This window comes from Ailuropoda melanoleuca, chromosome 11 (assembly GCF_002007445.2).
Source record: "Ailuropoda melanoleuca isolate Jingjing chromosome 11, ASM200744v2, whole genome shotgun sequence".
Lineage (NCBI taxonomy): Eukaryota > Metazoa > Chordata > Mammalia > Carnivora > Ursidae > Ailuropoda > Ailuropoda melanoleuca.
The window spans coordinates 8,558,914-8,585,401 of record NC_048228.1 but is presented as its reverse complement, the minus strand read 5'-3'; the positions used below and the strand labels follow the sequence as shown (position 1 = coordinate 8,585,401).

The 26,488-nt window shown below is 53.7% G+C and overlaps 1 protein-coding gene across 3 annotated transcripts; it reads right to left on the bottom strand.

Annotated features, from left to right (window-relative positions):
* Positions 1–8,475: 8,475 nt before the first annotated feature.
* On the bottom strand, positions 8,476–22,442 carry AGTRAP (angiotensin II receptor associated protein). Of its 3 annotated transcripts, none has more exons than XM_034671210.1 (5): positions 22,286–22,442; positions 15,232–15,266; positions 12,606–12,711; positions 11,508–11,754; positions 8,476–10,143 (listed from the first exon to the last, which is right to left on the bottom strand). In XM_034671210.1, exons 1-5 carry the CDS (start codon positions 22,310–22,312, stop codon positions 10,028–10,030), a joined length of 531 nt encoding a protein of 176 aa, XP_034527101.1. In that variant the 5' UTR covers positions 22,313–22,442; the 3' UTR covers positions 8,476–10,027. The 3 variants fall into 3 exon arrangements, with proteins under 3 accessions (XP_034527101.1, XP_011227607.1, XP_011227608.1); XM_011229305.3 differs by having other exon boundaries at positions 11,559–11,754; positions 22,286–22,441; XM_011229306.3 differs by having other exon boundaries at positions 11,580–11,754; positions 22,286–22,441.
* Between the last annotated feature and the right edge of the window lie 4,046 nt (positions 22,443–26,488).

The following is a 26,488-nucleotide window of genomic DNA, read 5'->3' as shown; positions in this document are numbered from 1 at the left end:
CCAGGAAAACATGGTTTATTTCAAGGATTTCAAGTCTAATGCGGCAGGTGGTTTAAGTCCAAGATGGAAGGGCCCCTCCTGGGTGGTATTATGTTCTCCCACGGCCATACAGTTAGAAGGCCATTCCTCATGGACTCCTATACCGGGAATGAAACCTGCAGCTTCCTCACGGGAGTCCAGAGTGCCGGCTAACACGCCTTCTTCCTGTGAACCTGAGGAACGACTCACACTTCTCTTCAAACCACAATGAAGGACTGGAGCAAAATTTTGGCCAACTATCAAAGGCCTTTTTTATTGGGCTTCTCTTTCACATACTAATATTAATCTCCCTTTGTTTTGTTTTGTTTTGTTTTGTTTTCTGGTGCCCCTGTCTGGCGCCCAGACTCCTTCACTGCCGTAACTTCCAGCCGACAGACGATCCTTTCTACTCAGGGAGACTCGTATGTGTTGTCTGCCTTGGATTGGCTGCCTCTGCCTTTGGTAAGTCCTCTCTATATAAAAGTTCCCCAACTGACCGATGTTGACCCAAAGGCAGAGACATCTCTACGCCCCTATTCAGCAGGAAGAGGTTACAGAAGAGAAGAACTTCCTCCCTCAGCAACCTTAAAGATTTAAGGTCAAAATTGTTTGGGGGGGGGTGCGGGGGAAGGATGAGGAGAACAAAAGCAAGAGAGATGTAGCTTAAATTACATCTTACGGGGGCGTCTGGGTGGCACAGCGGCTGGGCGTCTGCCTTCGGCTCAGGGCGTGATCCCTGCGTTATGGCATCGAGCCCCACATCAGGCTCCTCCAGTATGAGCCTGCTTCTTCCTCTCCCATTCCCCCTGCCTGTGTTCCCTCTCTCGCTGGCTGTCTCTATCTCTGTCAAATAAATAAATAAACAAAATCTTAAAAAAAAAAACCATTTAAAAAAAAATTACATCTTACGGCCCGCGGCCCACTGCTGAATACGGGAGCAGGCAGAGCGTGACCTTCCCCAAGGAACTCACAGCTGCGTCTTGTTATATTTTACTAGAAACAAAAAGCAACCTTGTTTTGACAATAGCCAGACCTCCAAGGTCCTGTAGACCCTCCCTGCTCTCAGTGGACAAAAATTCCTGAGAAACTTCCATGATCTCTACCCCGACGCCCTCCACAAACCTACAAGTGTATAAGCAGTCACTCCTCGGGATCACGAGTGCGGCATTTTCTGCCCATGGGGCCTGTCCCGCGCTTTAATAAAACCACCTTTTTTACACCGAAAACATCTCAAGAATTCTTTCTTCACTGTTCGCTCCCGAACCCCACATCAAATCACATCATCCTCACTCTGCCGTCTCTTTACCCCGCATGATTTTTCTCTGTGACTTGCCACCGCCTAACAGACTAAAGAAAGTATAGCTCGCTCCTCTCCCTCGGGGGGCTGCGAGCCACTGTCTTTCCCCCCCTCTAGTATTTGCAGCACGGGGACTAGTACCTGGCTCATAACAAGGGCTTCAGCACGGCCAAGATGAGCCCCGGGGCCACGGTAAACGCCGTGCAGCCTTTAGGATACACCCTGTCAAACCTACACTGTGGCCCTAAGCATCAGGTCCCTTGTTTCAGAGATGAGGAAACTGTAGCTTAGAGGGGCCACCTGCCTAGCCCAAGGCCTGCAGCCGATATGTGGCTGCAGAGGGGCCAAGGGAGGAAGGGGACTAGCTCCACAGCGCATGCTCAGAACCAGGACCCACCCACACCCCCCCCACCTCTTTCCAAAAGAGACGTGAGACAGCTCAACCCACAGAATCCCTTCCTACCTTCGGTGCCCCCACCCCGTGCCTGGGCGCATCTGGCCATCTGGTCTGCCCCCTGGCCACGACACCCCCATCCCTGTCTAATTAAGGACATCACAGCCTCCCTCCTCTTCTCACCCAAAGAAACGGCGGTCAGTTTTCCTGGCCTCCTGGGCCCGTCCTCTGGCATCTGTCTTCCTCGAGTCCTTCTTCACTCCGTCCGGCTTGAACCTGGAGGGGACATCGGGCGAGGGCTAACGACCCAGGCGGGTGGGGTGGGGGGACGGCAGAGAACGCGCCGCCCAGCGGCCGCGGAGCCGGGAAGTGCGCGCGGTGGCTCCAGGAATGCGAGCGTGGCCGCTGGTGGCCGCCGCATGGGCTGCAGGGCGCCGGCGGAGGCGTCCACCCGAGTGCGCGGTCCTCCGCGACGGCCCCGGCCCCGCCGCGCATGCGGTGGCGAAGCACGTCGTGGCCTCGTGCAAGTTTTTTGCACGTGCGAGATACGCGAGGGGCTCGCCGTGGGGTCCCCTTGAAACCCCCCTACCCGCTCTTCCCATGTGGCGTGCTCGGCCCAGCCACAGTGCCCTTTAGGCTTTACCCAGCTGCCAAGCCTTTGCCCACGCTGTTCCCCATGGAGCCCGGCCAAAGCCTTTCCACCCTCCGTCCAGATGGTCTGCTTTCCCCTTTGCAACCGGGAGAGGAAAGACCTGGGGCCTGGGGTCAGAAGACCTGTGATCGCCCTCGTTCTGCCGCTGTGTGCCTTAGGCAAGTCCCTAGCTTCTCTGACCTTCAGGCTTCTCATCTGCAAAAAGGAGGTGGTAACACCTTCTCTACTCTCTCACAGGTTGATGTGAACACTTAACAAATAAATGCCAAAGAGCCTCTTAAAGCCTAAAGCAGTTCTTGAAGGAGGGGGTGATGACTACTTTCTTCCGGAGTCTGTGTATCTAACGTCTCCTAAATCAGGTGGATCGAACCTTTTGTTATTTAGATCCTGGGGCTCTTTCGTAGTAGCAAGTATTACTTGATGCCTTAAAGGCAAGTTGGTCTGATACTAACGTAGCTACACCAGCTCTCTTTGCCTGGTTTGACTTTTTTTTTTTTTTAAAGGTTTATTTTTAAGTAAACTCCACACTCAATGTGGGGCTTGAACTCAGGTTGCAGAAATCATGAGTCCTGTGCACCGCGGGCTGAGCCAGCCTGGCACCCTTGCCTGGTTTAACTTTTTCATCCTTGTACTTTCAGCTTTCCTGTGTCTGTATATTTTAGGTGTGTCTTTTAGAAACACAATAGGGCTGGAAGTGTCTAGAAAATCACTTACAAAAGTATGATCATGACGTGTATATATAAAACCATCTATCTTCTTTTTGTGTTTGCCAATGGTCCAACTTCATGTTTCTTTTTTCTCTTTTCTTGGCTTTTTATGAATTGATCAAACAACAACAAGAGAGTTGATCGAGGCTCCCTTCCCCCCTCACACACCCAACACTGTCTTGGAAATGACACATTGTATTTCTATTCTTTCAGTGGTTCTCCAAGACATTAATTTGGCAAAGTCTAAATCCAGTGTTTACCCTCCTTCCAGACAGAAAAGGACTTTATAACACTTTGTGCCTGGCCAGCTCCCCCTGAAATGTACCAGTGTTGTTTTGAGCATTAAACCACACGTTTACTGTTTCCTTTGCGTGTCAGATGTTCTTTATGGAAAAATATCCTTCTTCCACGAGAAGATTCTTTAGATGTTTCTGTAGCAAAGGTCTGTTGGTGATAACCTCTGCCGTCATTTCTCTGAATAGGCCTTTATTGTCTTCATTCCTGAAAGCTAACTCATAGCACACAATTGTAGGTCATTGGTTGTTTTTCACACCACTTTGAAGATATCATTCACCTGTCTTCTGACTCCTTTTGTTGCTGCTGAGACATCAGTTGCCAGTGTAATTGTCTTTTCTTTTAGGACAACATCTTTTCTACCTGCTTGCTTTGGGGATTTTTGAACTTTTATTTTTAAAGTAATTTTTTTTTAAAGATTTTATTTATTTATTCGACAGAGATAGAGACAGCCAGCGAGAGAGGGAACACAAGCAGGGGGAGTGGGAGAGGAAGAAGCAGGCTCATAGCAGAGGAGCCCGATGTGGGGCTCGATCCCATAACGCCGGGATCAAGCCCTGAGCCGAAGGCAGACGCTTAACTGCTGTGCCACCCAGGCGCCCCTTTAAAGTAATTTTTTAACGTAATTTCGATGGTCCAACATGGGGCCAACGTGGGGCTCGAACTCATTACCTTGAGATCAGGCGCCAGCCAGGCGCCCCTGCCTTGGGGGTTTTAATGTTCATCTGTGGTGTTCTGCACCATTCATTCTATATTTGTTTTTGTTTTGTTTTGCTTTTTAAGATTTTATCTATTTGTCAGAGAGAAAGAGAGAGAGAATGAGAGAGAGAGAGCGCAAGCAGGGGGAGCAGCAGAGGGAGAAGCAGGCTCCCTGCTGAGTAAGGAGCCCAATGGGGACTGGATCCCAGGACCCCAGGATCATGAACTGAGGCAAAGGCAGATGCTCAACCAATTAAGCCACCCAGGCATCCCTCGTTCTATATTTGTTATAAGGCACTTACTGGGTGCTGGAACTGTTCCAGGTGCCAAAGATTAAGTAATATTGAACAAAGTGCCAATATGATGACTATAAATGTGGATTTCTTCTTCTTTTTTAAAAGATTTTATATATTATTTGAGAGAGAGAGAGAGAGAATGAGCGGGGGTGGGGGATCACAGAGGGAGAGGGAGACGAAGACTCCCTGCTGAGCAGGGAGCCCAATGTGGGGCTCGATCCCAGGACCCCAGGATCATGACCTGAGCCGAAGGCAGATGCTTAACCGACTGAGCCACCCAGGTGCCCCTAAATGTGGATTTCTTCTGTTTGGGGATTGTTTGGCCTCCTGAATCTGAGGTTTGGTGTCTTTCCATTTTGGAAAATTCTCTGCCATTATTCCTTTGAATGTTGCCTCTCTCCCAGGGGTTCCTTCAGAACTCCAACAGAGTTATATCGGGGCTTCTCATGCTATCCCTTGTTTCTTAACCTCTCTTCTTTTGTGCTTTTTGCTCCATTCTGAGTAATTCCTTCAACTTTATCTTCGAGGCTACTGATTCTGTCTTCCGGTGTATCTTTTCTATGAATTAACCCATCCATTGAGTCTCTGTTCATTTGTAGAAGTTCTGTTTATTTCCTTTTACACGCTACCTGGCACCCCAGTCTCCACATTGTCACATTCCGGCCCTAAAATCAAGAAGTCTCCAGGTGCCCTTGGCCACGTCTCCTCTTTGTGGACCCGTGTCCTGAGCTGTGAAATAAGGTGGTTGTAGGAGAAGAATTTTCATATTATTTTCATATTGCGCCCTGGGGGCCCTACCTCAGAGTGGCGGTGGCGGTGGTGGCACGCTCTGTCAGACTTGCTCTGTTTTATACCCTGGGAAGATTTCTTTTGAACCAAGGGTTTGAAATAAAGAATGTCTCAAACTGCTGGGCTGCGGGTGCTCTAAGCTCCCTTCAAGTTCAAGTCTGCAAATCTGAGGGTTGATCTTCGATACGATAATGTTTTATAATAACCTGTTGAATCTGTCAATAGTTTTTAGATTCATAGGTATGAACACAAACCCTCGACTACCTGGAGAACTGGACCCTCAGGGCTCTGCTGTGGCTAGTGAGGAAAACCTCTTGTCCTCCCTGACAATTTTTTCAAAACTTGTAGAAAGCACTCAATAAATTATTATAAAATTGATAATAAATGAATACATGAGTGGATGGTCAGACAGACTGGTGATGGAGCTTAGGACATGCTTCCCCCAAATTTTGGCACTGTGGCATACTGAACATCTCAACCTGAGCATTTGAAAAAATGGCAGAAGGAAGAAAGTCACTCTGACCGCACCCCCCGTCCTTTCCTGAAACTGGTCTTAAATCTCCTATGTGAAAAGTATCCTCCCTGTACCAGGAGTAAAAGAGGATAATTCTTATCACCAGAGACAGGAAGCTGATAGCCAAAAATCTGTGTAAATAAGCCTTGATAAACTAGCTCTTATCTTCCTGGTTCCTTCTTCACCATTCACTACCCCAGCCCAGACCCCTTTGTCTTGTCAATTTTTCACGCATTTATTATTTCTTCGTGTGAAAGGTATAAAAGCTCCCTGCTCTTGTCACTTCTTCAGGCCTTCTTTTTGTGAAAGTTCTCGTATACATGCAGAAGTTCGAGAAAATGTAAGGGCTTTTTTTCCCCATTCATCTTTGTCAGTTTCATTTTCAGACCCTAAGAGGGCTGAGGAAAACTCTTTCCTCCCCTACACTCACCACCCCCTCCCCCTCTCTCTGAATAATTAACACGGTAACACAGGGAATGAGAAACACTGATGTTACACATTGTCAGACTTCACTAATCCCTGAGTCAGGCCCTATGAGTATTACCACTTTCCGGATGAGAAAACTGAGTCACAGTGAGATTAAGAGACAGTCCTGTCTCTTATGTAGCCAGTCACAGGGTGCAGTGGGGATTTATCAAGCCTTGCTGGCTCTAGGGCCGTTTTGGAGGGAGGCTGGGAGAGTTGGAATTTCCAGGCTGTTCTGGGGACTCATAGGACGGGCCTAAGGCAGGGGCTCCTGCAGGTACGACTGGCTCTGGTTCAGTTTTGGCCAAAAGGAGAAGACAGTGACCTCTCCTGGGACAAGGGCTTGTCTCTGGCTCCCTCATCTGGGAGGCTCAGCTTTGTGAAAACAAGAAACACAAGACTTGGGAACTAGACAAGTGGCTTCAGCCCTCACTAGCAGGAGACCAGAGAGGCAAGAGGAATTTGCTTCCTGTGGACGATGGTTTCTGAAACGGCAGACACTATAGGCTAAAATACAGAGTACTTCCAAGTGTCTACAAGAGGTGGCCCCCCAGTGGTGAGAAGGTCTGATGGGAAGCCCCATTTCCTCAGTGTGGCTCCTCTGGCCTTTCCTTGAACCTGGCCTTCCTGCCACCCTCCCTCCCATGTCAGTGGCAGCTTGAGCCCCGGACTGCTCAGGCCCCAAACCTTGCAATCGTGGATTCTTGTTTTTCTTTTACATCCTGTCCACGAGTGAATCTTGCCGCCTTGCCTTTAGAACATATCCAAGAGCGGCCCTATTGTGCAAAGCAGTCGCTTGCTTGCTTTCAAACCCACTGGCTGGGTAACAATGGGCCTTGAGGCTGGAACACTTCCTTACCAAGAGATAAAGAGCCCGCACGGCCTCTGCTGACCTTGTCACCCTGTGTGGAAATATATTCCCCTGTTTCAAGCCCAGGGTTCGCTCTTTTGTTCTGCTTAGGCATGCGTGTCACCTGGCACCTGGCCAACCCCTCTGCTATGTCTGTCCTCCGCAGGGACGGGAATGTCCTTCCGCTGTGGCGGGACAGAGGCGAGAGTAAGCCAACTGGCCTGCGTCAGTTACTGCTGGCCACAGGGGACCGAGGCCCACCACCAAGGCGGATCTGGTCTTTTTCTCGGCATGAGTAAAGCATGGTCCAGCCAGTGCCTGACTGCATGGCTTTCCTTGGTGCTTCTGATCATTCTGATAGTGGGCAGCACTGCCTGATGTCCCCCCCGCCCCGGAACGGACCATTGGTGCGTGGCGTTCTGCTCCACATGGCTTCTTGTCACCACCCCCATCTCTGCCTCCCAGCCCAAGCCAACAACATTGTCCTTTTAGAGTGTGAGTCAGATCATGTCCCATTCTGCCCAAAGCCCTCCAGTGGCCCCCATCTCACTCAGGAAAAGCCAAAGTCCTCAAAATGACCTACTACCCCTTTGCTACCTGGTCCCTGCTGCCCTTCTGACCTCATTCCTTCTTCTCTCCCTTGGCTCCAGCCGCTCCGGCCCCCCACAGCGCCCAGAAACCGGCTAGGCGGGCACACACCTGCTCAAGCCTTCCTATGAGCTGTTCCCCTGCCTGGAACCTCTCAGGCCAAATGGAATCTCCTGGTACTTGGGGGGTTTCCCCCTTGATTCTGGTATCCCTAGCCGCTAGAAGACTTCTAGCTCCCATAGGCTCTTGGTTGCTTGTTGAATGAATGTTAGAATATGTTATGAGACCTGTTGTTTGGAAAGGGGCACCCCACTGGTGGCCCTCACCGTCCCTGTGCCTCTGGTGGCACTCTTCTTGCAGGACAGCCCTCCACCTCCTGGGGCCACTGGGAGGGGAGTCTGGTCAGGGAGCCAGAGTAGCCTGGAAGGTTAAGTCACTGTCCCCCCAACTCCAGAGCAACCCTTGGCCAATGACCAGAAAGCCCGGCTCCCTTGCTTTGCACCAAGCCAGACGCTGCATTCAGGGTCTGCTTCTGGGGACCCCCTCCTAAGACAGGGTCCTTCCTCTGCCCCCTGTGAAGATCTGGGCCGGACTCGAGGGTCTGGGACTATGAGGAACTGGGGTCTCTGAATATACTCTTTCCTGTTTGACACAGGCTTTCTTAGCTGTCCCCCCACTGTGTCCCCCTCACTTTTCCATTCCCTTTGGAAATCTGCCAGTCACCACATACACACAGGACCATGCACAGCGCAAGCCTGCCGTGTGCCAGGAGCTGGTATAAACCAGAGAACCGGAACTTGGGTTTTAATCCCATGCCCTTCAGGCCACTCCTCTCCCCTGCCCAAGGCTGCCTCAACCATGAACTTGTCCACACTTCTGTATTTCACTACATATACACTTATGAACGACATATAGTATTGCTTGGAGGTTTTTAAATTCATGCCATCTTGCAATCTGTTTTGCTCACAATAGGGGGACCCATGACAACAGAAATAGGTCTGGTTTATTCCCGTGAACTGGTGAACCACATCCATACGATGAATGTACCACAGATGATCTATTCGTCCCCTTCTGACGGTGAAGCTGTTCCCAGCTTTTCTGCACCTGCCGCCACTCGGCATGGTTCAGAGCACAGGTCCCTTCCCAGAGGTTCCTTTCAGAGCTCGTGCCTTCTGACAGAGGACTCTTAACGTCTGTTCCCTGAGAGCAGGCTGCAGCCCTTGCTCCGCAGCAACACGTACCAGGCCCCATTGGAAGGATGGATACAGGACGGTGAGGTTGTCCACAAGGCCTTGATCTCTTTGTGCCGGGGACAAGCTGGGATGGCCTGGGAGAGCCCAGGCCTGTTGGGCCCAGAGACCAACCCTCAGTCCTATCGATGTAGGTGAGGACCCTGGCCATGGGACACTTGGGGCTTCTGGATGGGTGTTGGTCCCTGTCAGCCCGGACACCAAGACACGGGGTCTGCCAGGAAGAGGTCGTCCCTTGCCTAGTGATTCCACATCATCGCAGGATCAAGGAGCAACCCACCAACTTTGCTGTGGCTCAGGGAGCTTTCCGAGGGCCAGGCACCGCTCACTTTGTATCATCACCCCCAGGGCAGGCATTAGCTGTTTTCCAGAAGACCCTGAGGTCAGAGACGTGAAGTTGCTCAAAGGCACACAGCCAGAAAGTGGCAGACAGGGACACAAACCAATACCCAAGTCATCTGATTCAGAGACATGGATGCCCACTGGCCACACCAAACAGAGCCCTCCTCTGCTGGGGCCTTGGCTAGACCAAAGCTGAGTGGGTAGCCCCTGCTTCCTCCTCCCACAACAGAATGGGCGGCTTAGCCCAGGTTCCCTGCCGATTCAAAGGAGAAATCTTCTCAGGAATGGCAGGCCCAGGCCCCAGCCTGGCTGGGAGATGAACCATGGCTGAAAACACACTCAGCTACAGATTTCCAAACGGCTGTGGGAATGGCAGCCGGGAGCCATGGTGGGCCTCAGGCGCTGCAGACACCCCCTGCCTCCGGCCCCAAGGTCCCCAAGCACCAAGTTACCAGGCAGTGAGAAGCACAGGGACCTCACTCCCATGCTGGACTGCTCCCAGGGCTGAGCATGACCCAAAGCTCTCAGAGCTTCTGTGGGCAAGGCCTGGCTCAGGCACGGTTGGACGGGGGCTGCACGTAGCCGCTGAGGGAGGTGAGGAAAGAGACCGCGGTTGCCTCAGCCTCAGACCCCTGGGGTACCTTGAAGGGAGAGGAGGCCTCAGGGAGTCTGAGACAGGTGTGCACAGGGCTCCTGGCCACTTAGGGCACTTGACTGGGGAAGATGGGGAACAGGAGAACACAGTCCAAGAAAGGGCCCGGGGGTCAGGAACATCTCCGGAATGCCACAAAGCACAAAGAGGACGATGCAGCCTGGGCCGTCTCTGGGGTCTGCTCCACCGGCTCCTGCGATGGGGCCAAAGCGGACTGGCCTCAGTACCCTTGGGGGGAGTGACCCCTGCCCTCTGAGCCTACAAAGGGGTCTGTGGGTGCCTCCGGTGAGTCAATTGTCTGGTAGTCACTGCGCTCCTGTGACCGTCCAAGGAAACCTGGGGATGGGAAAAACGAAGAGGGGAAATTAAAAACGAAGGGTGAGGACTGAAGACGTTCTACTGAGTCCCAGCCAAGATCCACCCACCCCCCACTAGGAAGGCAATGGGACAGTGACGGGGCCAGCAGCACCCCCCAGCTTTTAAGAGGTGTTCAGCTAATCCTCCCATAACCCTCCGGAGTGGGTTGCCCCCACTTTACAGACGGGGAAACCGAGAGTCAAAGAGATGAACTGACTTGCCCCGAGTATGGAGCTTGAAAGCGGAGGGCCCTAAAATTCAAGCCAAGGCAGCACGAGCCCAAAGCCAGTGCTCTTGGCCATCACACTGGGGCCTTCCCCGAGCAGCACGCATCTGAGCAGAGGGACGCCCAGCCCTGGGCCCATAGGCTCCTCTCTCGGGCAGAGTGGACACTGTGTTACTGTATCCAGAAGGCTCAGAGCTGGCACAGTTGCAGAGCCCAGAGCGCTGGGCTGGAGGTGCAAGGTAGGGGGGAGGACTCTTAAGTGCCCACGCTTTTTGTTCCCCTCCCTGCCCTGCACACTTGACCCGGAACAAGTCCCAGGGGCTCTGGGTGTCAGCTCCCTCATCTGTCCAATGGGAGGAACGTTACTGTCCCCCCCAACCCCAGGGCAGGCCAGGGCAATGCTCAGGTCAGCCCTGGGGAGGCCATAGGCCTGGCCCAGCTGTTCCCCTAGGTGGGTCATGGGCCCCTCGGGGCCCCTCTTCTTAGGAGGGAACAGTGGAAGACCACCCCCACCCCCTCCCCACCTCTCTGAGAGAAAGGAGATGAGCAGTATGTGAGAGAGAACAGGAAAATGGCCCAGCCACCACGAGAAGGGGTATAGCTCAAAGAGGGTGTGGGAGGGGCAGGGATGGGCCAGGCTGAGGTGACCTCAACGTCAGCAGGGAAAGCACCCACAGTTCAGGGCCAGCTCCGGCCGAGGCTCCGTGGCCCATGCCAGCAGCCACCCTCCCTCGGCCACCCAGACCCCTCACAGCAGGAGGGGAGGCTCTAGGCATGGGGGTGGCGGTTGCTGAGAGGAGGGGCTGGCCCCGCGGACGCCTACCAGCCTCAGGCTGCGGGCCGTCCAGAGCTGCCTCTGGTCCTGCCCCCAACTCTGCCCGGAGCCTGATGCCCGGGACAGCCCACAGCAGGCTGGGACAGGAGCACTGGGCTCCTGCAGCAGAGACTGGAGCTCGTACGCTCTCTAGCCTCGTGTTCAGTGCCGGCGCCAGGGCCCGCCCCCTGTCCCCGCGCCTTGAGCCCTTGTCCCCCAAGGCGAGGTCAGCTCACTTGGGCAGGGGCTGTGGGTCAGACAAGACCGAGACAGGGGAGACGTGGGAGATGGCGCCGCCAGCACCTTGGCCGGTGAGAGGGCAGGGAGGGAGCTGGCCGGAGGTGGTGGCCTCACCAACGTGGAGCAGGAGCTCACCCCCGCGCTCCTGGTACATGCGGTAGACGAGGCAGCAGGACGAGGGCTTGAGGAGCAGGCTGAGGATAGCCATGCCGGCGCCAAAGCGCTCGGTGTCCGTGAAGCCGGCCTGCCGGTAGAAGACGCTGATGTGGACGATGTCCAGGAAGATGGTGGCCGCCAAGCCACCGAGAAACTGCAAGACAGGCCAGGCGCAGGGCCCGGGGTGACCATGAGCCCTCAGGGTTTCCAAGCATCCCGACGCTCTGTCACGCGCTCAGGGCTCCCCGACCGCATACGCCAGGCCGGAAGCTCCGTTTGTGCCCTCCTGAGTCCTTGCGCGTTGCTGGGAAACAGATCAGCGAGCAGCCAGGACCCTGTGGGTGAGCCTGACCATGGACTACAGCACCCAGCGCAGGGATGTGGGGACCCAGTCTGGACCCAGCCTGTGGCCACGATGGGGCACAAGACTTGGTTCCAGATCCTCCGAAATGGCAGATCCCTTGGAGTTCACCCAATCCGTCCGCACCACAGGGAACTCCCTTCTCAGTCACCCTGACAGGCCCGTGCTGGAGCGCTCGCCGCCCCTCGGGGCGCAGTGGGTGCTGGGAAGCTCCTCCGTGGCAGAGCTCAGCGGGGCCGTGTCCACTCTGACCTCACAAAGTAGACGAGTTCCCTCTTGGTGGGGCTCCCAGCCACACCCCTCCCCACTAAGAGAGGGCCCTAGAGGTGGGTTATCGGGGCCACACTCCAGCGCCCTCGAGGAGTGGCCAAGCTGGGGCACCTGGGGGCTTCTCTCGGGGCAGGCGATGAGCAGACTCAGGGCTCTGGGAGCCAGGCAGCCCGAGAAGTGGGCCGGGCTAGTGGAGACACACCTGGCCTGGTAACTGGGGAGGGCTTCTTTACAAGGCTTTAGAAATGGAAAACAGGGGGGTAGGGTAGGGGCCCCCTTCCTTGGAAGAGACAGGATTGGGATGGGTGAGGGGGCAAGAGTGGGGGCCACAGACCACCCTGAAGCCGGTCCTCGTGCTGCTTCCCCCGCCTCACCAGACTTATGGCGTCGATGGAGTCCCGCTGAGCGACAGCCCACACGCCCACGGCCAGGATGGTGAAGTTGGCCCAGGGATAGGGGCCCGAGAACGTGATACAGCCCCTGTGGGAGGAAGCACCCAAGTGACGTCAGGTGACTGCCCCACAGGGCCGCACCCCTTCCCGCAGGCCACGTCCTTCCCGGTCCTGAGTCCCCGGGCCTTCTGTGAAGAGGCCACAGGGCTCTTGCTCTCCTCCTCCTGAGCCGTGCGCTGGAAACATCAGCAGAGCCCATGGCCGGACTTCCCAAATGGATCCCGAATCTGGCCATATCCCTTCAGCTGCAAAACGCCATCCTCCCTGGCCAGGATTTATCACCGTGGCCTCTCCCCACGGGTCTCTTTACTTCCACTCCTGCCCGTCCAGGCCCTTCTCTGAACAGCGAGGAGTAGTGTACATCAGGTGACGTCACGCCTCGGCTAAGAGTCTCCCACAGTTTTCCTTCCCACTTGTAATAAAATACAGACTCTTCCCGTGGCCTGGGGAGCCCTTCCCGGCCCATGACACAGTCGCCCCCTTGCACTTCCCGGCCACGGCCCGCGCGGCGTCCTCTACCCTGAACACTTGGCCCCGTCGTCGCGTTACTTTAGTTCCAGCCCCCACGTTAACTCGGAGACGCTTTCCCTGACCGCCTAATCTGAAAGACCACCTTGTCACTTCCTAACACAGTGCCTACCCTATTTTGGTTTTGAGGGCATTGTCACCAACTCCCAACTGGTAGGTTTCCTACTTCTTTGTTCGTCAACCCAGTGAAAATATTGGCTAACACGCAGGCCCCTAAAACTGTGTGGCACGGCTCTAGATGCTTTAAACGAACTCACTTATGTGCATTCATGGTAACAACTCTAGAAAGGAGGCATGGTTATTATCGTCTAAGACGAGGAAACTAAGGCACAGAGAGATCCAGTAACTTGCCCCAGGCCACGCAGCTTCTAAGGGGTGGAGCTGGGATTTGAACTCAGACAGCCTGGCTCCGGAGGCTGCGCCCTTACCCACAGTAGTCACGGGGCTGCCCTGGCATGCAGGGGGCGCTTCATAAACTTAAATAGCTCTCAAGTGTACTCTTGCGAAAGAGTACGAGAGAAAGCAGCGAAGTGTAGCACGTGACTCGGCCTGAGAGTCTTGAATAAGTCACCTGACTTTTTCGTTTTAAGAAGCTGGTGCTGGAGCCCCAGCCCAGACCAGAAGTCCGAATCTTGGGGAGTATGACTGAGAAATCCGGATTCTGACCTTGCTTCCCAAAGTCACTAGCCACGACTTTCACTGTCTGCATTGTTCACAACCATTTAACACATGGGGTGTACGTCGAGGTCTGCAAAAGGCACAGAGAAGCTCAACGGTTTCCAGTCCTGCTTTGGCAGAGAAATCCCCCCGGCAGCTTGACAGGTAGGACAGGACAGTAATAACGAAATCAGTCCTGCAACGCTCGAGCCTCCGTCTGTGCCAGGCCCCGGGGAGTGTTGGATGAACACAACACGCTTCTCCCACACGGCCTGAGGGGTGTGCCATCCTTATACCCATTTTACAGATGGAAACCAAGGCCCCAAGAGGTGGGCCACTTGCCTAAGGTAACCTGGCAGGACCATGGTGGAGCCAGGACCTGCCCAGGTCCATCTGAACCCTGAGTCTGCCATCGCTGGGCAGGAGTGTGATATAAGAATAAGGGTCCACCCCTCAGTGGACCCCACCCTGTGTCTCGGGTCATAAAGTATCTACTTGCTGAGCTGTGAGCCAACCCACGGAAGGTGCTCAGCCCAGTGGCTGGCTCCTAGACACCCTCAGGAAATGTTAGTGGTTATTACAGTTTCTTTTTTTTTTTTTTTTTTTAAGATTTTATTTTTTATTTATTTGACAGAGATAGAGACAGCCAGCGAGAGAGGGAACACAAGCAGAGGGAGTGGGAGAGGAAGAAGCAGGCTCATAGCAGAAGAGCCTGATGTGGGGCTCGATCCTGCAACGCCGGGATCACGCCCTGAGCCGAAGGCAGACGCTCAACCGCTGTGCCACCCAGGCGCCCCGTTATTACAGTTTCTAAAACTGGGCTTTCACCTTCCAATGACCTACAAGGTAAATGGGAGGGTGAGTAATACCCTCATTTTACAGGTGAGAAAATGACTCAGGGAGTCTAAGTGACTGACCCAAGCTCACAGACACACAGAGCTTTAACTGGCATCCGCCCCACGGCTGCTTCCGGAAGTCCAGCAGGCAATGTGAGGCCGGCCCCCTGGCTTTAGCACCTCACACCTTCCAGATACAAAGGCCTTGGGGAGGAACCAGAGTCATGCCAAGCCCCCAAAGGGGCCTGGGCAATGTCTGGAGGAGGATCTGAGCTGTGGGCACTGCCCTGGGCCAGCCGCCTCCCCTAGGATGAAGGCTTGAAGCTTCTAGTGGGGGGAGTGATGGCAGACACTTCTGGAAACTGCCTGCCCCTCAGACTTTCTTGGGATGTGGGGAGCTTGCTGATGACATTCTTGACAGAAGTGCTATTTAGTTCTGGAACTGGCCAGGAGATACACGGACAAGCCCCTGGAGGTATGGGGACCCAGATCCCGGGAGGCAGGTGGACACCTGCGGAGTCACTCACCAGGTCGTCAGCAGCCAGTGAACCAGCAGGATGGTCTGGGGAAGGAAAGAAAAGAACTATGAATGAGGCCACTGTCTGGGGAGGGGTGGGGAGAGCTTCTGGAGCCAGAAAACACAGGAAGCCCGTCTAGTACCTAACAGGACTTTACAAATACCTGTTAAAACAAAACAACAAAACAAAACACCAGCAACAGTGAGCGAAACAGGGGTAAAGGAGGAAGAGCGCAGGTCAGGCCAGGGGGAGCTGCCATGTCACTCCGCTCTACTCTCCTGGGGCAGCAGACACCCACACCCCCTCCTGCTTCGCAATCTGCTCTGGCATCAGAGGATATACCTAGACAGGAAATGGCTGGGGGTGGCACGGGACTCAAATGAAGCTGATTTCTTGGCACACCAGAGCTGGGGTACCGTGTGGGGCACAGGGGTTGTCTGCCACCTGCGTCCAAGGAGAGGGAAAGTACCTGGGGGCAGGAGAGGGTAGCGGGAGAGCAGAGAGAGAGGCAGGCCTTGAGGGCCTCAGCAAGGAGCGTGGATTTTATGGTAAGTGCGTGGAGGGAAGCCACCGAAGGCTTTTCTGCAAGCAAGGAACTTGGTAGGGTTTAAGAAAAAAAATCCCTCCGGCCTTTTTTTCTAGATTTCTGCACCATTCCACCCCTTTCATTGTCCCTTATGTCCTTAACATCACAGCCCCCCCTACTGGAACTTGTCCCTACTCACGGTAATCAAAAGGGCCCTGCTTGGAAAGCAAAGGAAGAAGGAAGGAGTGGACTCTATGGGGAGGGCAGGCTGGCTGTCAGCTGGAGCTCTGGAAGTAGGAGGGCGCTCTGTGCTAAGAGATAGGCAGAGACCCGCCAGGCAAAAGGGGGAGCAATGGGGAGGCAGGACTCAGAGCCCAGGGGGAAGAGGGAGTGGACCTGAACCAGCAGGGGGCCAGGAGCCCCAAGTTAGGAGCTTCTATGGGGTCCCAGTGGTAGATGGGGGGACCTTGAAGGAGTTACTCAAGGAATCGGGGGGGTCAAGTTGGGAGGGGAATGCCAAGAGCCCAGGGCGGGGCCCAGTGTCCCGGCCTGACAGCTTGGGCAGACACGGCAAGGGTGTGCAGTGAATGGCCCAGGCTTCCAGACCGGTGAAAGGGCAGAAGTGGGGGTTGCCACCCGCAAGAAAGAACTCTGGCTGTGGAGGGAAAAGCCCTTCGAGAAGAGTTACTATTTATCGCACACGTGCTCTGTGCCAAGCGCCTCGAGCTACCTTCTTTGGGCCTCACAAGAGCCTCTGGAACTGACACCATGATCATTCCTATTTTACAGACGGGAAAACTAGACTCCGAGGAAAATTAAGTGGATCCAGATTCCACCGATGGTAAGTGGTGACTGTAAGTCTGGCCGCGGTGCTCCCAAACTTCACAGCAGGGGCCCGGGTTTCTTTCTGCGGGGGGGGGGGAGCCACTGGAGCTTGTGACAAACTGCACGTGGGGGGAGCTGAAATCTGGAGCAATGGCCGGGACAGTCCACCTGCACCCCCAGGGCCCAGTGCGAGTGAACCAAACGGGCTCTGGTGCGATGGCCCCGAGAAAGTCGTTAGACTGGGAAAATGGCTCGGCAATGACCAATGCTCCTGACTTTATGGAGGGGCCTAGCCTCCGATAAAGCCACGTGTGCGCCACGGAAGGCCGGCGCTACAAGGGATCTCCGTGATTGGCTACCTTTGTTTGCTCTGGGCACCGCTCTATGGGCACCGCTCCACATTCTGTGCGTGGACGTGTAACCCTTACAGCCCCCCGAGGTGCCATTCACAGCTGAGGAATCTGAGGCTCTCGGGTGACTCGCCTACAGTCACACAGCTGCCCAGTGGCAGAGACACGGCTCAAACCTGACCGTGAGCCCGGTGTCACCTGACCACTAGGTCTCTCTGGGCCTGGGCAAGGGTGCTCCTCCCGCTACAAAGACGGGGAAACCGAGGGGAGAGGAGGCTTAGTTTGCCGTGGGTTTCTTTTCCCAGAGGCTTGAGAGACATGATCCAATGGTGTTAGGTTTCTCGAACATTTCACCCAACATCCCTGGCATCGCTTGGCACCTACCCTGGGGGGTCCGTGGTGAGCTGCCCTGCTCACTTTACAGAACTTTACTGGAGTGGGGGACACCTGCTGATCAGATCATTGCCTTAGGGATGAGGGGTCCAGTGAGACTTTCTTTCTGAGGGAGAATTATAGTAAAGGAAAAGGAGCCTCATTTTCAATGGGGTGGGGTGGGGGAGTGGGGCGGTTAGGAGGCTTCTCTGAGGCAGTGACATTTAAGCCAAGGCAAAAACGGTGAGCAGGGGCTTAACTAGGGGCAGAGATCAAAGAAGAGCATTTCAAGCAGAAAGGGTAGTACCTGCAAAGGCTCTGTGGCAGAAGGAAGCATGGAACATTCTGGAAACTGAAAAGAAGCCAAAGCGGCTGGACAGAAGACAGTGGAAGACAGACAGGAAGCTGGGGGGTGGGCAGGGCTGGGCCTGGGGGTTGTGGGGAAGAATTCTGATCTTTATCTCAAGAGCCAACCACTACCCCCTCTCTGTCTTGACAGGAAACCCTGCACACAGAGGAGAGAAGCCCTGCCTCAAAGGCCACAGCATGTGACCAGCCGCAGTGATCCTGGTGTCCGGCTTTCAGACTAAGAGAAGACACCGAGGAAGGGGAGGCAGCTCACGTGACCACCTTACTCCTGAAAATCAACACCTCAGCCTTCCCCACTGTCAGCTTCTATTCCAGAAATCGTCTTCATTTCCAAGTGCTCTGGTTCCCACATCCAGGCCATGCACCCAATGGGTCTTCAACACATGGGTGCTTCTCGGCCCTGCAGAGCCCTGCTTGATGAAGGGGAGATGAAACGCTGAGACCCGGAAGCCAGCTGATACACAGAAAGCCTGTGGGGAAATGGCTCTGTGTCACCTGTGAGACACAGATTTTGCCAAGAGCCAGAAAGACCTGTAATACGCAGTAAGCACCAGCCCGAAGTCCAAAACTAAGCCATCTGTTTTGAGAAGAGGGCAACCTGGAAATACGGAGGACCCCTAAAGACATACCATGTCCCCTCCGTGTGCTATCCTTTTTCTTTTATAAATAGTTAAGAAACTTAGCACCTTTTGGTCATGTCTCTTAAGCCCCTGGGAATAGAAACCCCCAGAAGACAAAGCCTCTTCTTCCTCAGTCTCCCCACCTCTGTAATGGGAGGGCACACCCACCCAGGCCTAGAGAGGCCTGATGCCCAGGAGAGCTCCAACTAGAAACCGAGCCAAATGGGCCCGGCTCTTCCCGACATAGGGAACAGTGACTCATCTCAGCACGAAGAACTGTCTGCCGGCTGCTGGGAAGGTTTTTGGTAACCAAGGGAATACCAGGGATTCTCAGGTACTGCCTGAGAGACTGGGGGACGAAGGCACTGGGCTCTGAGAACGTGCCTGGGCAGCCCTTCCCGGCTGGGCAGGAGCAAAGGGAGACCGAAGTTCCCAGACTCTTCAGATAGTGCTTGGCGCCCGGTGGCAGGGGGGCTGCCTGGCTCTTCCCCAGAAGACCAGGGAGGGGAGGGCGGATGAGCCAAGGCAGCCAGGGGTTGTAGGACTCTGGACCGGAGGCCTGGGTTCTGGTCCAGGGGCCATATCCCTTTGTGTCTGTGCCCCAGGTTCGCTCTCTGGGAAATGGAGGCAATCCCTATCCCCCCCCCAATATGTTCCAGTGGGGTGCCTCAACCACAGAGAGACAGGCATCTGACAGTCCCTGTATGAATCCATGTAACGACCGTAAGTACTGCATGGAACGGGCATCCTGTGTAACAGCGCCAACAACACACCGCCTGTAACCGATGAGGACCTGCCGGCCACATGTCTGCACTGCCCTGAACACTCGGCCACCGTGCACGGGGGAGTAGTAATGTTCTTTTATTTACAAAGACACTGAGGCAGCGGGAGACTAAGTAATCGGCCCACACTGTGACACTTACAAACAAGAGCTCAGGTGCAAGTGTCTGAACTGCTCTATCTGGTCTGACTTTTTCTGCGACTAAAAATGTAATGCCCCACCAACTCCTGGACCACTGGATCCTCTTCGCACCCTAGAAAGTAGGGTTTATTTTTATTTTCTTTTTATAGTGAGGAAATGGATACTCAGAGAGGTTAAGAGACTTGCTCAAGGTCACACAGCTAGTAAGTGGCAAAGTCTATGCTACACTGTCAGGATCTGGAAGAGCAAGGGAAGGGTGGATGGAAACGAGGAGGTTTAACTAGAAGGGAAGGCTAAGGGGAAGCCACGGGGTCATGGGGACCGGGACTTAGACCCTTTGTTTGCCACTAGAGGGCCCAGGGGCGAATGGGGTTGGGGCAGGGGGAAACTTTCTAGACAGGTAGACAGACCTTCAATATTGGGAACAGAGTTCTATTAGTCCTGTGTAAACACTCAGCAGCCGTTACACGAGGCAGTAAGATCCCCAAGGCTGGCTGAGGCTGAGAGACCTAAGTCAGGAATGCCATCTTGGGGAGGCCGAGCCAGGCAGTGGTTAACTGCATGGGCCGTGAAGCCAGACACGCGGATCTGATCCTATGGAGCTAGGCCTCCACGACGTGGAAGCTGTGTGATCTTGGCTAAGTCACCTGACCTCTCGGAACTGCTGTTTGCTCTTCTGTAAAGTAGGGACCATCACGCCAATGTCACGGGGTTGTTCTGCAGATCTGCAGTGGTACAAGGAGGCGGAGAGGTGTGAGAAACACAACACAGTGCCCACCAGGTAGTCAGCCCTCAGTGCGTGGCCATTCTCATTGCTACCATACCTTAACCCTAATGCTACACTAGTCCCTGGACTCTCCTCCCGTGGCCCTTCCTCACAAGACCTCCTGAACCCAAGTCAACTCCTTTCTAAGCTTGTCACAATGCCATTTCTCCAGCTCAGGACTTGCCCCATGGATGGGACTCAGTTAGGGAAGGCCCTTTGTGTGAAGGGCCTGGGGCAGCCGTTTCTTTCCCCTGGCACCACTGACCACTCTGGTGGGGCTGGGCACAAGCAGGATTCAACCAAATGCCATGGAATATATGAAATGAGGGAATGTAGGTCCACAGGGGTGCATTCTCGCAGCTCCCGAGGGGCCCGATCTCAGAACGTCCCACTTAAGTGCCTACAAGCAATGAGTCGACGGCCGCCCTCCCTGGGGTGGCCAGATTTAACAACAGCAACAACAATACAGAAAGCCCAGTTAGTTTTGAATTTTGATTAATAAGCCCTTTGTTAGTATGATCCAAATATTGCCTAGGATATACTTAAGCTAAAAAAATTTTTCACTGTTAATCTGAAATTCAAATTCAACAGGATGTCCTGTATGTTCCCTGGCAACCTTGGCCCCTCAGGGCCTCCCAGCACTTCCTTGTCTCTGACTGTTAGCAGCTAAGATGTTTGGAAACACGGGGTCCTGTTTCCTGAACCAAGGGAAGGGCCCCCCATTTCCCTCTGGGGCAGAGAACACCAGCACAGCTCATTCCTGTGGGTGTGCTCGGCCTGTCAGGCCCATGAAGTTGCTCAAAAAAAAAAAAAAAAAAAGCCCCAAACAGACTAAGCCCTCTTGGGATGGAAACCATCAAGGCCAAAGTCAGCCCTAACTGGTGGCCAGGAAAGGGCATGGCTTTGAAGTCTGACCCCAGTGGGTTCAGAGCCTGACTCTGCCACTTAATCCCTGTGGGACTTTGGCAAGTTACTTATCTGACGTGAGCCGAAGTTTGCTCATGTGTAAAAAAGGTGACAGTATCAGCTTTCTCAGAAGGTGGCTATGATCAAATGAACCACCTGGCATGCCACAGATGCTCCAGGAACGAAGGCTCCTGCCCTCTCCATTCCTGCAGCTCTGTCCCTCGCCCGATGTGCTCTCAGCAATGATTTTAGGCAAATCTCTCATGAGAGAAAAGGCAATGGGCAGGGACTCCACGCTGCCTGGAACACTGTGAATGTTGATACAAACAAACCTCGGTTGCCCTACTGTAAACCTCACTGGCTGGAAGCATCTGAGAGGGAAATGAGATGAAGGGAAATCCGCCTCCGTGAGGTCATAACGCAGACTCCATCTAATAATCCAAATATAGATTATGTGTTGTTTTGCAGTCCTCTCTTAGATTCCTTCAGGGCTGGACACCACGTGTGCAAAATGCTTTGTCACTGGTGCATAAAAGGGCGTTCCTGGATATAGTCTCAAGGGGGACAGCACCGAGACCCCAAATGGCAGGTTTGAGCCAACGTTCCCACCTTCCTGCCCAAAGCGAAAGGCCCCAGCCTCTCTGTCGCCAGCGCGGCCCAGAAGCAGAGCCCGCTGGCCCGGCCGGGGCGGGGACAAAATGAAGAAGCCGCTGGCATCTGGAGGAGTTGAGGCCATGCCACAGGAAATGAAGACACCCCAGGAAGCGTCGCAGTGTCTTCCTAAGGGCACAAAGTTGGGGTTTTCTGCTTCTAAGTAACTTCTATTGGAGTTCCTATTTCTTATGAATTAAGGACGCTGGATTTATAAGCTTTGGAAACCACTGGTCTGGGAATTTCGGGTTTCCTTAATCTGCTGAAGCCAGCGAAGCAGCGGGGCGGTGCTGGCGTGCAGGTGAAAGGCTAGCCCCCTCTCTAGGCGACGGGCAGGTGTCCGCCGCCGAGACCTCTCCGGCTCTTAGGACCCGCCCCACCCCGCGGCTCCCTCCCTCCCTCTCTCCCTCCCTCCAAGGGAATTCTGGGCGTGCAGGCCATAGCGATCCTCAGGCGCCCGGTGCTCGCGGCCCGAGACGCCGAGGCTGGAAAGGGGAACGGGCGGCCCTTTCCCTCCGCTACCGCCTCCAGCTCCCCCGCGGTCTTCTCCGCTGGCCCTTCCCTGGATCCCGCTCCCTGGTACGGCCGGTCTGCTCACCTCCTTCCCACCTGGGGTCCACGCTCTCGCTGTCTCCCTACCACCCCCTCCTGCCCCGAGCTCTCGATCCTTTCACTTCTGAAATCCTTCTTGAAAAAAAGCAAACGCCCCCACACACTCTGGGGGACCCGCCCGCGCCCCGCCCTGCCCGTCGCCACCTTCAGGTTCACGGTAGGCAGCTCCATCCCGACCCCGGCGAAGAGCACCTGCGCGGCAGCCGCGGGGGCTCCTGGGCTCGGAACTCGGGAAACAAACTTGCCGGGCCCCGCCCCGCCCGCGGCGGCCGCTCGGACTCCAGCGCCACTCCAGGCCACGTGAGGCGGGTCACGTGACCCCGGTCCGGTTGCTAGGAGACGGCGTCCGGCCTCTCGCGCCCTCCTCCGGGTTTCTCGCTGCCGCCGCCTCCCACGCAGTTCCGGCAGGCTGTCGGAGAATATTGGGATTTGTGTCGCAAAGGGCGCAGTATCTTGCCTGGTTAGTATCCCAGCAGATGGATTGATGAGACCACCTGCAGCCGAAGAACTTGGGGGAACGTCCAGGTGCCAACAGCTGATGCCACATCCCTCTCTCCACCCTCCTTCCTCGCGTCTATGTGGAGACGTTGACAGTACCTACCTCTTAGGCTCCTTGTGGGGTTAGATGAACTCATTCATGTTGATGATGAAAAAATTATTCTGACACTTGCTGGAGCGGTAGGGGAGACTTTATTCAAGACTGTTGCCATAGGGGTATTGCACTAGGGGGAGAGTGAGGAAGCTCGCTCCCCAGGACAGCCAGGACAGGCTCAGAGGGAGGGGGTCAGTGGATGGAAGATACCAAGAGGAGACATAAAGGGTTGGGAAATTCTTGCTAAACTGACTCAACAGGATTCTTGATAAAGGCGGGCCAGGACTTAGACACCAAAAATGGGGGATGGGGAACTTGATCGGACAGGGAGGGTGACCCGATATCAAGGGTGAGGGGATTCTCGCGCAACTGACTTAGTGGGATTCTTGCTAAAACTGGATCCTGCAGTCCCAGCAAGGGCAGGCTGGACAGAGAAGGCCAGGCCTAGTCTAGAAGAGGGCTCAGAGAAACCTAACTAAAATTTGGTCAAGGATAGTGTCTTTGTCAAGGTGAAGTGCCTAGAACAGTACCTGCCACTTAGTAAGCGAGCAATACACACGAGCTATTGTTGTTAGCAATACAGAAGGTTATTATTAATATACTTGTTGGAGTCCACTTGAGTCTGTATACCAAAAACTTTAGGAAAATCTAGCTGGAAAACCAACAGAAAACCTATAGGACATAGCTGTCTCCAGAATGAAGAAGACTGGAGAACAAAAAGATTTTATCTAAACACTATGTGCCCCTCGATTGTAAATGGGAAGAATTGAAGAAAGAAAGGGCTGTCTTACCTGCATCTCTCTTAGACTGTTGACTACCCTCTCCCTACCCCAAACAGAATTCCCACTCCCTCACCCCACCCCACCCCATCCCATCCTTCACCCAGAACCAGATGGAATTTTCATTTGGAGAACACCAGCTTTTATTATAGTCACTTGCGGTGAGCGCCCCATTAGGGTCGGTCTGAGTGCTGGCTCTTGTTTCGGGGAGGGAGAAACCACGTGGGAGGCTGCGAAACTGGCTGGGATTCGGGGTCAGGAATGGGAGGGTCCTGAGATCTTATCAAGACAGGTACTCCCTCCAGACACAAAGAAAGGGGGACTTTTGTAGGGCTTCCGGGCCCACTGGCCTAATTTGATGTCCTGTTTGGAGATACAGTCCTCCATCCCAGGGGACAGAGCACCCCAACACCTGACACTGGGATCTTGACTGGGAAACGGCTATACCTAGTTGAATTTTTGCGGAGTTAGCACACAGGGGAAGAGGCGTTTGAATCCTGGCTTTGCCACTTACTGGTTGAACTTGGGCAAGTTGGTTTGCCTCTCTTGTGCTTTAGTTTTTTCATATGTAAGATGAGGATAATAATAGTTGTCTTCCTTGGGGCGCCTGGGTGGCACAGCGGTTAAGCGTCTGCCTTCGGCTCAGGGCGTGATCCTGGCGTTCTGGGATCGAGCCCCACATCAGGCTCCTCCACTATGAGCCTGCTTCTTCCTCTCCCACTCCCTCTGCTTGTGTTCCCTCTCTCGCTGGCTGTCTCTATCTCTGTCAAATAAATAAATAAAATCTTTAAAAAAAAATAGTTGTCTTCCTTAAAGGGTTGTTAGGATTTGTTAATACACAAAAACCATTTAAAACAGGGCCTGGCAGATAGTAAGCGCTAAATCGGGATTGGCTACTATTGTTATTAAGTATTAGTTAATTATTGGTTATGTGATACCTAGAAGAGAGTAATTCCTCAATAAATGGCGGATATTATAACATATTATTATTTATCAATTCTTTTTTATTTGTTTAAAAAGATATTTATTTATTTGAGATCGAGAGTGAGAGAGAGAGAGAGCGTGTGCTCGCATGAGCGGGGGGAGGGTGCGGAGGGGGGATGAGGAGAGGGGCAGAGAGTGAGGGAGAAGCAGCCTTCTCCACTGAGCAGGGAGCCCAGTGCGGGGCTCGATCCCAGGACCTAGGATCATGACCTGAGCTGAAGGCAGCCGCTTAACCCACTGAGCCACCCAGGCGCCCCTCTCTCTCTCTTTCTCTCTCTCTCTTTTTTTTGAAGATTTTATTTATATATTTCACAGAGAGAAAGCACAAGAGAGCAGGAGCAGGGGGAGTGGCAAAGGGAGAGGGAGAAGCAGGCTGCCCCCTACCCCCTGAGAGGGGAGCCTGAGGCAGGGCTCCAACCCAGGACCCTGGGATGGTGACCTGAGCCGAAGGCAGACACTCAACTGACAAGCCACCCACGCATATCTATCAATTCTCTTCTCAGAAATAGTTGCCGTCCTCCTCAGATCCTAGAGGTGTTGCATCCAAGCCTATAGGTGTGTAATAAGACCACGATCCCCTTAGAAGGAGAAAATGCAAAATAAACAAGTCCTAGATTAAGGCTGACATTTAATTAAGTACTTAATTTGTGGTAGACAGTGTGAAAAATGTCTGTGGTAAATTCTCAGTAGCAAATTCTCACAGTTACCCCGTGGTGTAGGTACTGTCCTCATCCTTATTTACAGTAAGATGACTGAGGTTAAGAGAAGTTGGAAGAATTGCCCAAGTCACTGGTTGGTATGAAACTGGGCTGGGGACCCAGGAGGTCTGGCTCGGGGACCTTGACATTTGCCCCTCAGCTCCACTGCCTCCATCTCAGGAAAATGTAACCCAGGCTGGGATGCAAAGGATGAAGCGAGGCAAGGAGGGGAAGACAGCCTGTGGAGGAAGCACAAGGCTGGGTCTGTGAAATGTCCCTGCTGCTCACACAGTGACCCTGCATTCATCCTGACCAGCTGGGGCGGGAGGCATGGGGGAGGGGGGCACAAGACCCAGCTGGCTGGGGTTGGGGGGTAGCTCACAGGAACAAAGGAAAGTGACTATTCTCAAAGGAGCCAGAGTTTCTGCCATGACCCAGTCCTGACTATGCAAGGACAAATGGGCCACCACAAAGCATATTCCACAAGGCTTTGGGGTCATAGTTTTAACAAGCACATTTCTGGAATTCAAGTTTAAATTTTTCATGTCCCTCACCAATCCTGTTTGCCTCAACCAAGTTTTATTTTTGTACCTTCAATACATAAAGACGTGCAGAATAGATTCATTCATTCATTCATTCATTCATTCATTCAGGGGATAGTCACCGAACACCTCTTTGGGTAGATGTCAAGGAGCAGAATGATTAGATCATACAGCAGGTGTCTATTTACTTTTTGAAGAAATTGCCAAACTGGGATGCTTAAGTGGCTCAGTTGGTTAGGTGTCTGCCTTCGGCTCAGATCGTGATCCCAGGGTCCTGGGATGGAGCCCTGCACCAGGGTCCCTGCTCAGCGGGAAGCCTGCTTCTCCCTCTCCCACTCTCCCTACTCCTACTTTGTTAGTGGCAAAATTGTTACAGTTTGAATGACTTAGCCAAAGTCGCAAAGAGCAAAGATTGCACGGGAGCCGTGTAAAGAAAACGTGCACACCCCCTCGAAGTCTGCCCATGGGTCCTGAGGATTTGGTGTCAGGCACAAGCCCTTTCCGCGGGGCCAGAGATGCAGATGGGCGTAGCATACTCCTAGAATAATGAGGAACTCATTAAGCAGATCCACCAGAAATAGTCAGTAGTAATCACTGGTTTTTAAACAGGCTTTCCTCAAATTCACTTGTGTAGTATGGGACGGGAAAAAACGACATCTCTAGAGAATGTTTGGAGGGGTGATGCTGCTACATTAGAGGCATTGCAACTGGGAACTCCGGAGGTCACTGTCCCTCTGATGTGGGAGACAGAG

Bases quoted from the DNA above. Each gene is read 5' to 3' on its own strand.
- AGTRAP (XM_034671210.1), bottom strand. From the start codon at position 22,312: ATGGAGCTGCCTACCGTGAACCTGAAG. The intron at 11,755-12,605 runs GTGAGGCGGGGG...CCTGTCTTGCAG, and splicing joins CCATCGACGCCATAAGTCTG to TTTCTCGGTGGCTTGGCGGC. The intron at 10,144-11,507 runs GTGCTGGCGGCG...TCCCATCCCCAG, and splicing joins CTGCCCTCTCACCGGCCAAG to GTTTCCTTGGACGGTCACAG.